The sequence below is a fragment of the Staurois parvus genome, unplaced genomic scaffold (assembly GCF_062004578.1).
Source record: "Staurois parvus isolate SC_StPar_1 unplaced genomic scaffold, SC_StPar_1.0 ptg001169l, whole genome shotgun sequence".
Lineage (NCBI taxonomy): Eukaryota > Metazoa > Chordata > Amphibia > Anura > Ranidae > Staurois > Staurois parvus.
Window position 1 is genome coordinate 156184 of NW_028318965.1, and position 13044 is coordinate 169227.

General features: G+C 38.6%; 1 protein-coding gene across 1 annotated transcript in view; it reads right to left on the reverse strand.

The window, feature by feature from the left end:
- Positions 1 to 323: 323 nt before the first annotated feature.
- Positions 324 to 13044, reverse strand: part of LOC149438986 (tRNA-uridine aminocarboxypropyltransferase 2-like) — a 262161-nt gene continuing 249440 nt past the window's right edge. The window contains exons 5-6 of the mRNA XM_089659604.1: positions 3280 to 3408; positions 324 to 1111 (exon numbers count right to left, since the gene is read on the reverse strand). Of these exons, the coding sequence (XP_089515730.1) occupies positions 941 to 1111; positions 3280 to 3408 (300 nt within the window). The 3' untranslated portion in view covers positions 324 to 940. The remainder of the gene's footprint in view (positions 1112 to 3279; positions 3409 to 13044) is intronic.

Below are 13044 nucleotides of genomic sequence, written 5' to 3' on the forward strand. Positions count from 1 at the left end.
AGAAAATAGAATAAGTAAGAGAAAATGTTTGGATAATCAAAAAGAGTCATAATTCGTTGCCTCAAAGGAGACAATGAATATATGAAGAGCAACTTTGCAGTACAGTTTCCCTAGGTCTTTAAATTAAATGTACCTTAGTGGGACCTTCTCAGAAAATAAATATTAAATGGAAAACAACTTATTTTAAAATCAACTAATATGTGAATATCAAACACACTGCTAAGCTGGAAGCCAAAATGTGATTGATATTATGCGTATCAATCAATAGAAAAAAAATCTTAAATATAAACTATATACAGTATATGTAATCAGATGGCATAAAGTAATAATGAATAAAACATTTTATTTTCAAATGTAAAGTAGACTTACAGCAAAACACAACATCCTTCTTCCCCCACGTTGTTAAACTCAGATATGTTAAGAGGCTCTGAAAGTCCCAGCTCTCCAACAGAAAATGCAGATCCAGGCTACTAGTCCCAGGTATTGGTCAAGTAAAATGCCATAAAGAGGCTTAGGGATCAGATGTCCAGAAACATCCAATCAGCAACTCTACCTGAACTCTGGTCCTCTCTTTCTGCAGAGACCAATGCCTTTCATAGGAACAACCCTTTAGCAGTTTTTTTTATGTGACCATTAACCATGGAAACCCTGGGAAGCTTTTTATGCAAAACAGGTATTTCAGTGGTTTTTATCAACATCTATAAAGTTTACTTGCAAAAGAGAGTGTCAGTTTACACTTAGCTTGCTCCTAATAACCTCCACTTAAATTACATTATTAGTTTGAGTTAAGGCCTTTTATAACAAAATAATATTCTGGAGATCATGGACATATGTTTAAAAAAATCTAGGCATTGCTTAACGATTCACCTGAACCAATATTTTTAAATCAGTATGATCAATTAAAGAATAACACTTGTTCAGTAGTAAATTATAAGAAAAGCTAAATTTTAACATTGTTAACTAGAAGCTCCATCCTTTTTAGCTTCCTCTTATTCTTTGGCATTGGCTTCTTATACTGGCCACTTTTAAGTAGATGTTCCTTGCTGTGATGAATCTGAGCACCGTGCTGTATTTGGAAGGTGCACAGAGCTTGGAGAGGACGGAGAATCGTCTGCCAAATAAATTATAATAGGAAGAAATAAATCAATACAGGAAATAGCTTACAGATAAATTGCCAACTCTGAATTTTTGCAATTCCCACTTTTGTCTACTACTATTCGTTTAACCTGAGCTACTGTTCTGCGATCCCATATTTCCCAAGACAACTACCACTACTTCTACTGTTATCACTACATTGTCAACATTCCATAACTTGTTCTGTCTTACTGTAGACAGTTGAGGATAGTAAAAATATATTTTTTTATTTCTGTGTCCCTTCAGCCATAAAACTTAAATTTTATGGAGGATACACAGTACATGCCCTTTTCATATATGCTGATAAACGGTGTCAAGGTTTTTGGCCCAGGACTATTTGTACCGTAAAATATATTAAAGGATAAGTTCATCTTTTAACAAAAAAATAATAAATGCACATTTTTTTGCAGGTAAAAAAAGTGCATTTATTATTTTTTGTTTCTGGAGCCTATAAAGCATTGCAGCAGTGATCAGCAGATCGCTGGTGCCATGCAGGTCTCCTGCAGACCCATCCGTGTATCAGTTTGCATCTTGAGTGATGCAGCCTGGCCGGGGGTGGCCCTGCATGGGCAAATTTTTAAAAAAATTGTGACAGCTAGCAGGGGCAAGAAGATCCCCTGCTAGCTGTCAAAACAAAGAGAGGGGGGAGCGGGGGCCAGTCCATTCGTAATATGTTACATCCTGAATATCTGAATATGGGTGTTACATGTAACGTTACAAAAGGTGAACTTATCCCTTAAAAAATCACCACATGTACCCTGCAGATCAGTACTTAGTTTTACTGGCATTCAAATTATTAGGCCATGCCGTGACTTCCCTTTTTCTGCACAAAACAAATTACTCCAACCCTGGTCCTCCCTAATGCATACTTTCAAAAGTACATTTCCCCTTGTGTTATCTTCTGTCTCCTGTTACAGCAGGGTGTCTGAATATGATTGTGCAGTCTAACGGACTTAAATTAGACCCAGTGCTTACAGCAATTTACGGGTGTGGCTGTTACTTAGCTTTACCAGCAACGTACATCACATAACAGAGATAAAATGTTTTGATACATAGTTTAGCTTTTAAAGAAGAACTCTAGGAAAAAAAAAATTTTATTTCATATGTAATGTGGTATATGCCACCTCCTGAAATGAAGCTGGGAGATATAGCTTTCTCTATACTTTCAGCCCTCCAACTGGAGACTTGTGGCTCTCCTACACACAAGCCATCTTGCCAACCCCTCCTCCCCATTGGCCATTCACAGAAAGCTTTGTATTTTCAGAATGGATTCACAGAATACAAAGTATTCTGTGAATGGACAAGGGGAGTGAAGGGGCGGACAAATGACAGGATAGCTTGGTGTGTAGGAGAGTCACAAGTCTCCTGTCAGAGCATTACAAGTTCAGAGAAAGCTATATTTAATGGCTTCAATGAAATTGCAAAATTGCAAAGAACAGGCAGTGATCCAGGAGGTGACATACAACTCCTAAGATTTAACTGTTTGCATCCCAATAGATTATTGTTAAAGTAATTTTTTTCCATAGTTCTTCTCTAAACTAAACAAAGTGACTGGCAATGACAGACCACGCATTTCACCCCCTTACTTACTACACTGCACACAACTGCCACAGATTAGCAGTTAGTAACTAAATATATTATACATAGTTAGAGTGGTCTAGCTTGGACCAGTGCAACTATGTATATGCCATACCTGGCTGGTTGCTCTGGAAAGTGTAAATCACCAAAGCAGACACCGCTCCACTTACATCTAGGTCCTGTGATGAGCGGCTGCATTCCTGCTTACTGAACACCGGAGGTTGGGCACTTGGCATGGGCACCATTCAGAGAACTTTTTGTATTTACCGAATTAATGCAAAGCATTCTCTGACTGGACTTGGCGGAGGTGTGATGTCATGGTCTCCACCTAGTCCAACCTAGTCCAATCAGAGAACGCTCTGCACTCATACAGAAAATGCAATACATTCTCTGAATGGCACCTGTGCTGGGTGCCCAAGCATCAGGCTAGCTGCTCAGCACAGGACTCAGGTCAGGTATGGTATATACTGTACATAGTTATATTAGTCAACTGCACAAAAATAAAATATAATATTAAAGAGCAAATACATCTTTAATTTTGTATGAAAAGCCCACTTTACTACCCACCTCTTGAATTGAAGTGTTTTTCTCCATTATTGATAGGGCAATAGCAGCACATTCCAGAGTTGAAAGACAAGTGTTAGTAGGCTGAGTTCGAATGACATACTGACTTGACACAGTTGTTTTTAACTGCACCTGTAGGAGAAACAAGACAACTGATCATTGCAGATTACCACAAGCCTTAGTCTAAGTACTTTCAGTTCTTTCTTGTGCCAGTTGGATAGATACCATAACCTTTCAAGAACTACCATAGTCAAAGCAATTAAATGCTATAAATCAGTGTTCCACAAAGACCATTTTACAGTATAACAGGTTTTGAGTTATTTGTTTCTGAAAAAGAAGACAGATCAAACTTCTAAAAATGTATAACTCTTCTCTGCAATAGCTGAATTTAATTTAATGTAAGAAACTTTCTGCTCTAGAATTGTTTTATTAAGAATGAACAGTGCCAACAGAAATGCGGTACATTTTTATTTCTCTACTAATTTCTGTCTTCTTTTAATAAATGAAAAGGAGCCCAATATCATATTTAATCATAATCCCTACAGAATGTGTTTCCAAGAGTGGCCAAATATCACATTCAGTATAATACCATTAAAACAAGGATTAACCTTGATCGACCTGTTCTTCCTAGCTAGCAGTCAAGATATAAATATCAATCACATTTCACAAACATGAAGGCTGAAAACAATAACTTTCTTTCAAACAATCTTTTTTTTTATGCTCAAGTCTACAAAGACAATGAATCTTTTTTTTCTTGATAAAGTTGTTACTTAATGTACAGTGTTCAAAGGAGACTTCCTTCTTGTATATATTGTATTTATCAACTAACAGTTCAATAATTTAGAAATATTATTTACTGAAAGGACCAGTAAACCTAAAATAACAAAAATTATATTATAATCATATGAAGAGCTATAAAAAAAAAAGAGAATATTAAAATGTATGTGTAAATCAGGTTTAAAAAGTAGTCATGTAAGGCTTCAAGGATAAGTCCATCTTTGGAAACATATTACATTTTTAGGGTAGAACATGTAACATGTTCCCGATCCTGCAGCCGCTGCCCAAACCTCCACCCCTGGTGACAGAAGTACGGGGAGAAGTTCCCCGTGCTAGCTGTCACTTTTTAAAAACAGCGCCGCTATGAAGACCTCAGCCCACATGGCTGCATCACTCATTCACAGTGTTCTGTGAATGGACTACAAGTCCCAGCAACCTTAGCAGCTGTAAGCTTGTAGTCCTCAATGAGCACCATGATAGTTCATTGAGTCTTCCTGTCAGCAAGTATCGGCTTGTCTGTATAGGATGTACAGGCAAGCAGATACACTGACAGTGTTCAGGAGACCTGCATGGCATCAATGATCTGATAATCAGTGCTGCAATGCTTTACAGGCTCCTAACACAAAAAATAATAAATGCACATTTTTTTACCTGTTAAAAGGTGAACTTATCCTTTAAAGCTGAATTCTAGTTAAACTCCTAAAGTTAAATACACATACAGGAGATGCTTACCTTCCAAAGTACTGATACTTCTATCCATCTACTTTGGAAATGTACATATCCCTGGAAAGCAGCAAAACGCTGTCTGGCAGGAAAAATAGAATACCTGATTTTTCTCTTCTGTAGTTCAGCAGTGACTAGACAGTGAAAAGAAAAGTATGAGGTCATCTGTCACTTTGCTTTCTCCTCCTATCAGCATTTTCATTAAACTGCAGCAGTGCTGGATTAATTTCTGTGGAGACCCCTAGGCAGGCGAAACCCTGGGGCCCCCTCGCAGGTTTCTGGAGGTTTCTCATGTGCGTACATTGCTCTAATTAGTTTGCACGTCGACCACCAGATGGAGATGACCATCATTATTGTACATTACAACTACATAGGTTGCATCAACTTGTTTTACAAACTGAAAGCCAAAAGATGAGCTTTTAAAAGACAAACTGTAATGTGAACCTGATGTTAATGGTTTATGTACTAAGTTATTGGGTACATTACATTAATACTGTATTTTTATGAATGGAGGAGCTGCACAGTGAGCAAATGTCTGCGATCACTGTGCTCCAGCCCCGACTGGTTTACTAGTGTACCTTCAGCAGTGCCATCGCTATGAGGCTGCATGTAAGTAGCATTTTTAATGAAAGAAGCAGCGATCACTAGTGGGGAACACATCAACATTCATCAATAAAGATATCTTATTGATCCCTAGCTAATCCCCCAATAAAATATTTGCCCACACTTCAGCTTTAAAATGATCACTGGCATTTCTCATTTGAAAGATTTCTGTCAGGGGTAAGCTCAGTTTGACATATCCAACATACTGATATCTTGTTTGTGATTTGTAAGCTGATGCTGATACAGAATGATGCCATTCACAGACAAGAGGATCATTGTTTGATTCCGTTGTAACCAAAAGACTAGAACCTATTATATGATTGTATTGCCATGTCTGTTCTCATTGGAGGATTCACATAATTTTTGGTTTCTGGATCTGTTTTACCATAGTAGATTATGGAGAAAATCTAAAATTCTAGACTTTTAGATTTTAGTCACCAGAACAGGTGAGATTTGCCCTCACTTTCCACCAACTTCACTCCTACAGCACAGGAAGTGGGCTAAAAATCTCCCCAGTGGTGGCACACAAAGCAACACAAACTTCTAACCCTTACCCACTCTGTCCATAACTAGCAAAAATGAATTAGCTGGTGTTCCACTTTAACTATTTTTTACATTTAGTACTACACTAATAACAGTCATACCTTTTTTTTTTTGCTATTTACATTATAAAGTTTTGTTTATAATCTGGCAGTAACATTAGCTATATAAAGTTAGAATATTATCGTTATAATTCTGTCCCACACTGGTTAGTGTCTAATTCGGCTTAGTTCATAAGACCTAAGACAGCCAGGCTCAGTTCTCCATTCAGATCTTGGTTACAGCACCACAGTAAATAAACAAAGCTGTTTCCTTGCATCATCGCCATGTCACAGAGGGCTCACTGGTAATAGGATTAATATAAACACAGCTCAAAATTCACTGACACAAATAACCAAAGGAGTAAATAAGCTTCGTCTATGCAGAAAGTTTATAACAATGGATGGCCTTCTGACCATCTGATCTTGCTTTGAACTTCTCATGATTCAGCCCATTATGTATATTTTATCTTGGTTTTAAACCATGCCCCGATGTATTTCTTAATCCATTTTTAGTTCTGTGGTCTGCCTTGTGACTTCCCTGTGGAGATACTGAGTGCTTGGCTTCCAGTGACTCAGTGGGCAATAGATTACACTTCTACTTATAGTCATTGTTTGAATATGAAAGAAGTTTATTCTGATAGGGCTGTCAGTGGTACGAAGTCATATTATAAAGTCGCCGAAAATATAGAATGTAGAACACCATCAAGTAGAACAGAACATTTTAACAAAGAAAAGTGGCACATGAAAGAATACTTTGTAATGAAACTATATCATTAAAGTATAGAGTGTTACATGGTTATGAATAGCTTTCATTCAATATCTGATATTGTTATTATAGTTTGTAATTTCTTTACTACCTGAATTGGTCAGCTTTGGTGCTCACAGCTATTAAGACTGTAACAGAATGCATTGCTTTCAAAGATTAAGACGTACTTACAGTACGCATTTTTACAATTATGTTTTAAATGTTTTAAAGAGCCACTCAGGTTAAGAAGAAATGGCGTTCAGAATAATGGCCTGAAAATGACAGGTACATATGGAAACAGTACAGTTGATCCTAGGGTTAGAATCTATGACCTTGGACCTTTGACTGTAAAAATATGAGTCTGAGCAGGATAGATGCATCCCCTAAATATTTCAGTAGAGTGCATGTGGAAACAGCACAGTGATTCTAGGATTAGAATCACTGACAACATTCTTTAACCCCTTGGCGCCGGCGCCTCCCGGCCCTTTAAGGGTTTCAGAGGCGGGAGGCGGGAAGGGTTTAAAGTCATGTGGTCACATAATTGGGAAAGGTCCTGATCGAAAGAGATCAGGACCTTTCCGTGAGTACCGCACATGTGTGCTGGGAGCGCGCAGGGCGTGCGCTCTCAGCACATATATCTTTTTTTAATAAAACTTAAATGTGTGGCCGCTCGGTGTCTAGGCCCAGATGCCAGGAGGCCACACATTTGCGTTTGGCCAGCGCCAAGAGGTTAAACGCTTCAGTTTTGGAAGGTTTTACTCCCTTCCAGTAAGAAACCAGAGGCTACGAGCATTTCATCATTTCCGTTTCGCTGGATAAAAACATGCCATTTTTAAATTGGGAAAGCATCTGATCACACCAATCTTGGTGTAAACAAAAAGTGTCAGAAAAGGCTTGGTCTTCAAGTGGTTAGAAGTGTGGGTAATCTTTGGCAGAAGCTTCTAACATTGGGCATAAAATGGCAGGACAGTTCAAGCACCCCGCAAATAATCCCTTTTTTGAAAGTAGACACCCCACATTATTTGCTGAGCGGCATGATGAGTATTTTGCAGATCTCATTTGTTGCCACAAATTTTTGGAAAATTGTGAAATTACACCCTTTGAAAGCTTGAAGGCGGTCATTGTTTTTCAGACCCTGTACACAGCTAAGCGCCCAAAACGTCTTACACATGTGGTATCCCCATACTCAGGAGAAGCAGCAGAATATATTTTGGAGTGTAATTATACATCTACCTATGGCTCGTGCAAGCAATATATAATTTGAGTGACAACTTTGTGTAAAAAAAACAACTTTTTTTGTCATTTTATTTTTAAATTTGTGGCAAAATATAAAATCTATGGGCTCAACATGTTGCTTGGGGTCTCTACTTTCCAAAAAGGGTCATTTGGGGGTTTTTCTGTACTTCCACCATGGATCACTCAGCTTTCGGTCTTCAAGCTGCAGAGAGCTGGTGACTGTCAGTCACAGGTTCTCTTCTTTGCCCCTCCAGCACTTACTGGAGCGTCAGGCTATAAAGGGGCAGGTGCTCAGGCTCTCAGCGACTCTCTGAGAGGCTGAGCCAGCTGCCTCTCCAGTCATCTGGGTGGATCCTGACCATATGGATGTTTTCCATATTGAACCAACTGGTCCTCCATAATCGACCAGCTCTATGACGTCAGCCGAGAGCGTGCTTTAGCCTGCTGTTGGCTGAAAATGGGTCACAGGAGAGCAGAACAAACTACACTCCTGTGATACATAGGAGAAGTACAGACAAAAAAAAACTTTGGCTATACTGTACTTCTTTAATGTTTGCTATAACATAGCACATCTTCACTTTTTCAGTCCAGGTCCACTTTAAACTTGTCACATCCACACAGATTTGTAAAAAGAAAACCCTAAAAAGACCATAATAAATAATAACGTTTGTGAATAGGAAAATGCAGAGAGCTGTTATTGACCAGTGACTATGCTAATTCAGAACCCAAGTCACTCCCATGGCAATTTACTACTGTTATAGTGGCGTTATTCTGTTACAGCTATTAACAGTGAAAGATGAGCAGAAACTCAAGGTTAACAAAAATCTATTTCTGCAACCTTGATTACAGATTTTATTCAAAGCACAATAGACTAATTAGAAACTCTCTAAACACTACAAAAAGTGCCGTTTGTTTACATATAAAGTGAAATGCATGCAATGAATTAAAGATGTCTATGCATTATTAAAATGTACACTTCAGAAACAAAAATGTGTGTGACATTAAATCTCATGGTGTAAAGCATACTACTGAAATTTACAATACCAATATAAATAAATCACACCTTCCCTGCAGCCCATCTGTAATGTATAGTGACAGCTTAAGAGCTTGTGTGTTTTACTTTCCAGGAGGAATACTGCTGGGAATCAGAATGAAATATAGTGTGCTGAATATATGTGCCATATGTAACACAGGCACCCCCAGGGGCTTGTGAACCATGCACCCAGTTACAGCTGTGAATCCAAAATACTATTCAGCAGGGCTTGATCACTGCACACAGCCATGGCAGAAGGATTCCTGTGAATCATAAAGATAGCTGGAAGCACAAAAGTGGAAAAAACTAATCTCTCCAAAGAAAAGAATCATAACTAAGCGAAAAGTTTGTAAGGGGACTTTTTCAACAGTACAGGTACTCAGCCAACCCTACTAACAAAGAACCTGAATTTTTGAACTACACAAATCATACAGTGCCTTGAAATATTATTCATACCGCTTGAAATTTTCCACATTTTGTCATGTTAAAACCAAAAATGTAAATGTATTTTATTGGAATTTTATGTGATAGACCAACACAAAGTGGCATATAATTGTGAAGTGGAAGGAAAATGATAAATGGTTTTCAAAATGTTTTCGAAATAAATATCTGAAAAGTGTGGCATGCATTTGTATTCAGCCCCCTTTACTCTGATACCCCTAACTAAATTCTAGTGTAACCAACTGCCTTCAGAAGTCACCTAATTAGTAAATAGATTCCACCTGTGTGTAATTTAATCTCAGTATAAATACAGCTGTTCTGTGATGCCCTAAGAGGTTTGTTAGAGAACAGTAGTGAACAAACAGCATCATGAAGGCCAAGGAACACACCGGACAGGTCTGTGATAAAGTTGTGGAGCCATTTAAAGCAGGGTTAGGTTATTAAAAAAATCCCAAGCTTTGAACATCTCACGGAGCACTGTTCAATCCATCATCCGAAAATGGAGAGAGTATGGCACAACTACAAACCTACCAAGACATGGCTGTCCACCTAAATTGACAGGCCGGGCAAAGAGAGCATTAATCAGAGTAGCAGCCAAGACGCCCATCTTAACTCTGCAGGAGCTGCAGAAATCCACAGCTCAGGTAGGAAAATCTGTTCACAGAACAACTATTAGTCGTGCACTCCACAAATCTGGCCTTTATGGAAGAGTGGCAAGAAGAAAACCATTGTTGAAAGAAAGCCATAAGAAGTCCCATTTGCAGTTTGCGAGAAGCCATGTGGGGGACACAGCAGACATGTGGAAGAAGGTGCTTTGGTCAGATGAGACCAAAATATAACTTTTTGGCCTAAAAGAAAAATGCTATGTGTGGCGGAAAACTAACACTGCACATCACCCTGAACACACCATCCCCACTGTGAAACATGATGGTGGTAGCATCATGTTGTGGGGATGCTTTTCTTCAGCAGGGATAGGGAAGCTGGTCAGAGTTGATGGGAAGATGGATGGAGCCAAATATAGGGCAATCTTAGCAGAAAACCTGTGAGAGTCTGCAAAAGACTTGAGACTGGGGTGGAGGTTCACCTTCCAGCAGGACAACGTCCCTAAACATACAGCCAGAGCTACAATGGAATGCTTTAGATCAAAGCATATTCACATGTTAGTATGGCCCAGTCAAAGTCCAGACCTACTTCCAATTGAGATCTGTGGCAAGACTTGAGAATTGCTATTCACAGACACTCTCCCTCCTATCTGACAGAGCTTGAGCTATTTTGGAAAGAAGAATGGACAAAAATGTCACTCTATAAATGTGAAAAGCTGGTAGAGACATCCCCAAAAGGACTTGCAGATGTAATTGCAGCAAAAGGTAGTTCTACAAAGTATTGACTCAGGGGGCAACTGAATACAAATGCATGCCACACTTTTCACATGTTTATTTGTAAAAAAAAGTTTGAAAACCATTTATCATTTTCCTTCCACTTCACAATTATGTGCCATTTTGTGTTGGTCTATCACATAAAATCCCAATAAAATACATTTATGTTTTTGGTTGTAACATGACAAATTGTGGAAAATTTCAAGGTGTATGAATACTCTTTCAAGGCACTGTATCTCTATCACAAGTACAAAATTAAAAAAAAACTGTTTAAAAACCTCTTAAAAAAAAACAAAACTAGCATATTTTTTCTACCATTTTTGGGAATCTTGATAGACACGGTATGTGGAATTTAGAATTCACATTCTTTGATGCTGACTGTACAGGTGTAATCTAAAACTTGTTTTGGAGCCTTGAATCCAAAATTTGGGGTTGGCCCCTTTCCGTTCCAACATGACTGTGCACCAGTGCACAAAGCAAAGTCCATGAAGACATGGATGAGAGAGTTTGAGGTGGAGGAACTTAACTGGCCACAGAGTCCTGACCTCAACCCGATAGAACACCTTTTGGTTGAATTGAGCGGAGACTGCGAGCCAGGCCTTCTTGTCTGACATCAGTGCCTGACCTCACAAATGCGCTTCTGGAAGAATGGTCAAACATTTCCATAGACACACTCCTAAAACCTTGTGTACAGCCTTCCCAGAAGAGTTGAAGTTGTTATAGCTGCAAAGGGTGGGCCAACTCAATATTGAAACCTACCGACTAAGACTGGGATAAAGTTCATATGCTTGTAAAGGCAGGCGTCCCAATATATAATATTTTATTTTGGCAATACAGTGTATCTAACAGTGAACTCAGATATTTTAATAAAAATGTACTATTAAAAAGATACACAGAGATTAAATAAATCCTCCATTCATACTTTTACTTGTTTATCTGCAATCTTCGCTTCACTACATCCATTCAAAAGGACTGAATTGTGACAAAATCCTTCTTAGTTTGCCAGACGCACAGAGGAGGGGGTGGAGAGCTACTGGTAGAGAACGTGTACATTGTGTGAGAGATAATTGGAGGAAAGGGACACCCTCTCCACACACAGGAAGGAATGAACATTCAGAGCTGTGTTGTGGGTAGATAAGCTGTGTACTGAGCTCTCTCCCCATCACAAATTTATCTCATGTGTCAGGAAAACTTCTCAGAAGTGACATATGTTGATAACAGAGGAACAAGGCACCAGAGAGAAATGACACTTAGAGCTTTGAAGATAGACAAGTAAACACTACAGATATATGTGCTCTGTTTCAGTTTTCATGACTGAGGTTTACAACCACTTTAAACTACAAAAACAACCCTAAAAGTATTCTTTTATCCCTGGCTTGTGTGGGGGTATCTAAGGAGTAATAGGCATTTAGGTTTCTGTATTTATAAAATAAATCTGTGCAAAAAGTGTCTTTTCTATAAATCAGCAGCCAGCACCATATATAGGATACACTATATCAACCAAATTGTAAAACTAACTTGTGCAGCGCTAAACATTGGAATACATGAAATAGCATAAATAAAAGATGCGCAAGTGACATAAATGAAAAAAAAAATAAATAAAAGTCCAAATTTCTGTGAATGACTTCCACCAAGTGCATAAAAGTGACAGATAGAGAAGCAATCCTCTTCACCAATTCAATGTAGTCAGAATATAAACCACCACATGTGTTTCACCAACCACTCAGGGGCTTACCAGATAATACTGTGATCATAAGAGAAGTCAAAAACAACTTTTGTATATCAATCCACCAATCGCCAGCCAATCGCCACCAGATAGGTATCATCCCATCAGTTCCTCTCCCATATGTGGGAGACACAATAAATCCCATGTACAAAAGAAAGAAATGCTCCAATAGCTCCGGAACCAGAAATAGATATTATGACCACCATAACCACCATCTTAAATGTGGGAAACAAAAAACAAATGCCCACAAGGGTAAAATAACTATAGACAGAATAAAACGGCGTCATCTTATATGGATTCAGCAAATCCACTGAACAATGGTAAACAAATATGCAACTACTAACTGTGTGGCAGTTACCTAGGCAGAAAACTTGATTTGTGGCTGGGCACACGCTATCAAGATGACTTATCTGCCAAAATTGCTTTACTCCTTCCGTACCCTTCCCATTCGAATAGCCCCCCACATACTACGTATCATACAATGATATATCCAGAGTTTCATTAGGGCCTCGATGCGTCCATGCTTA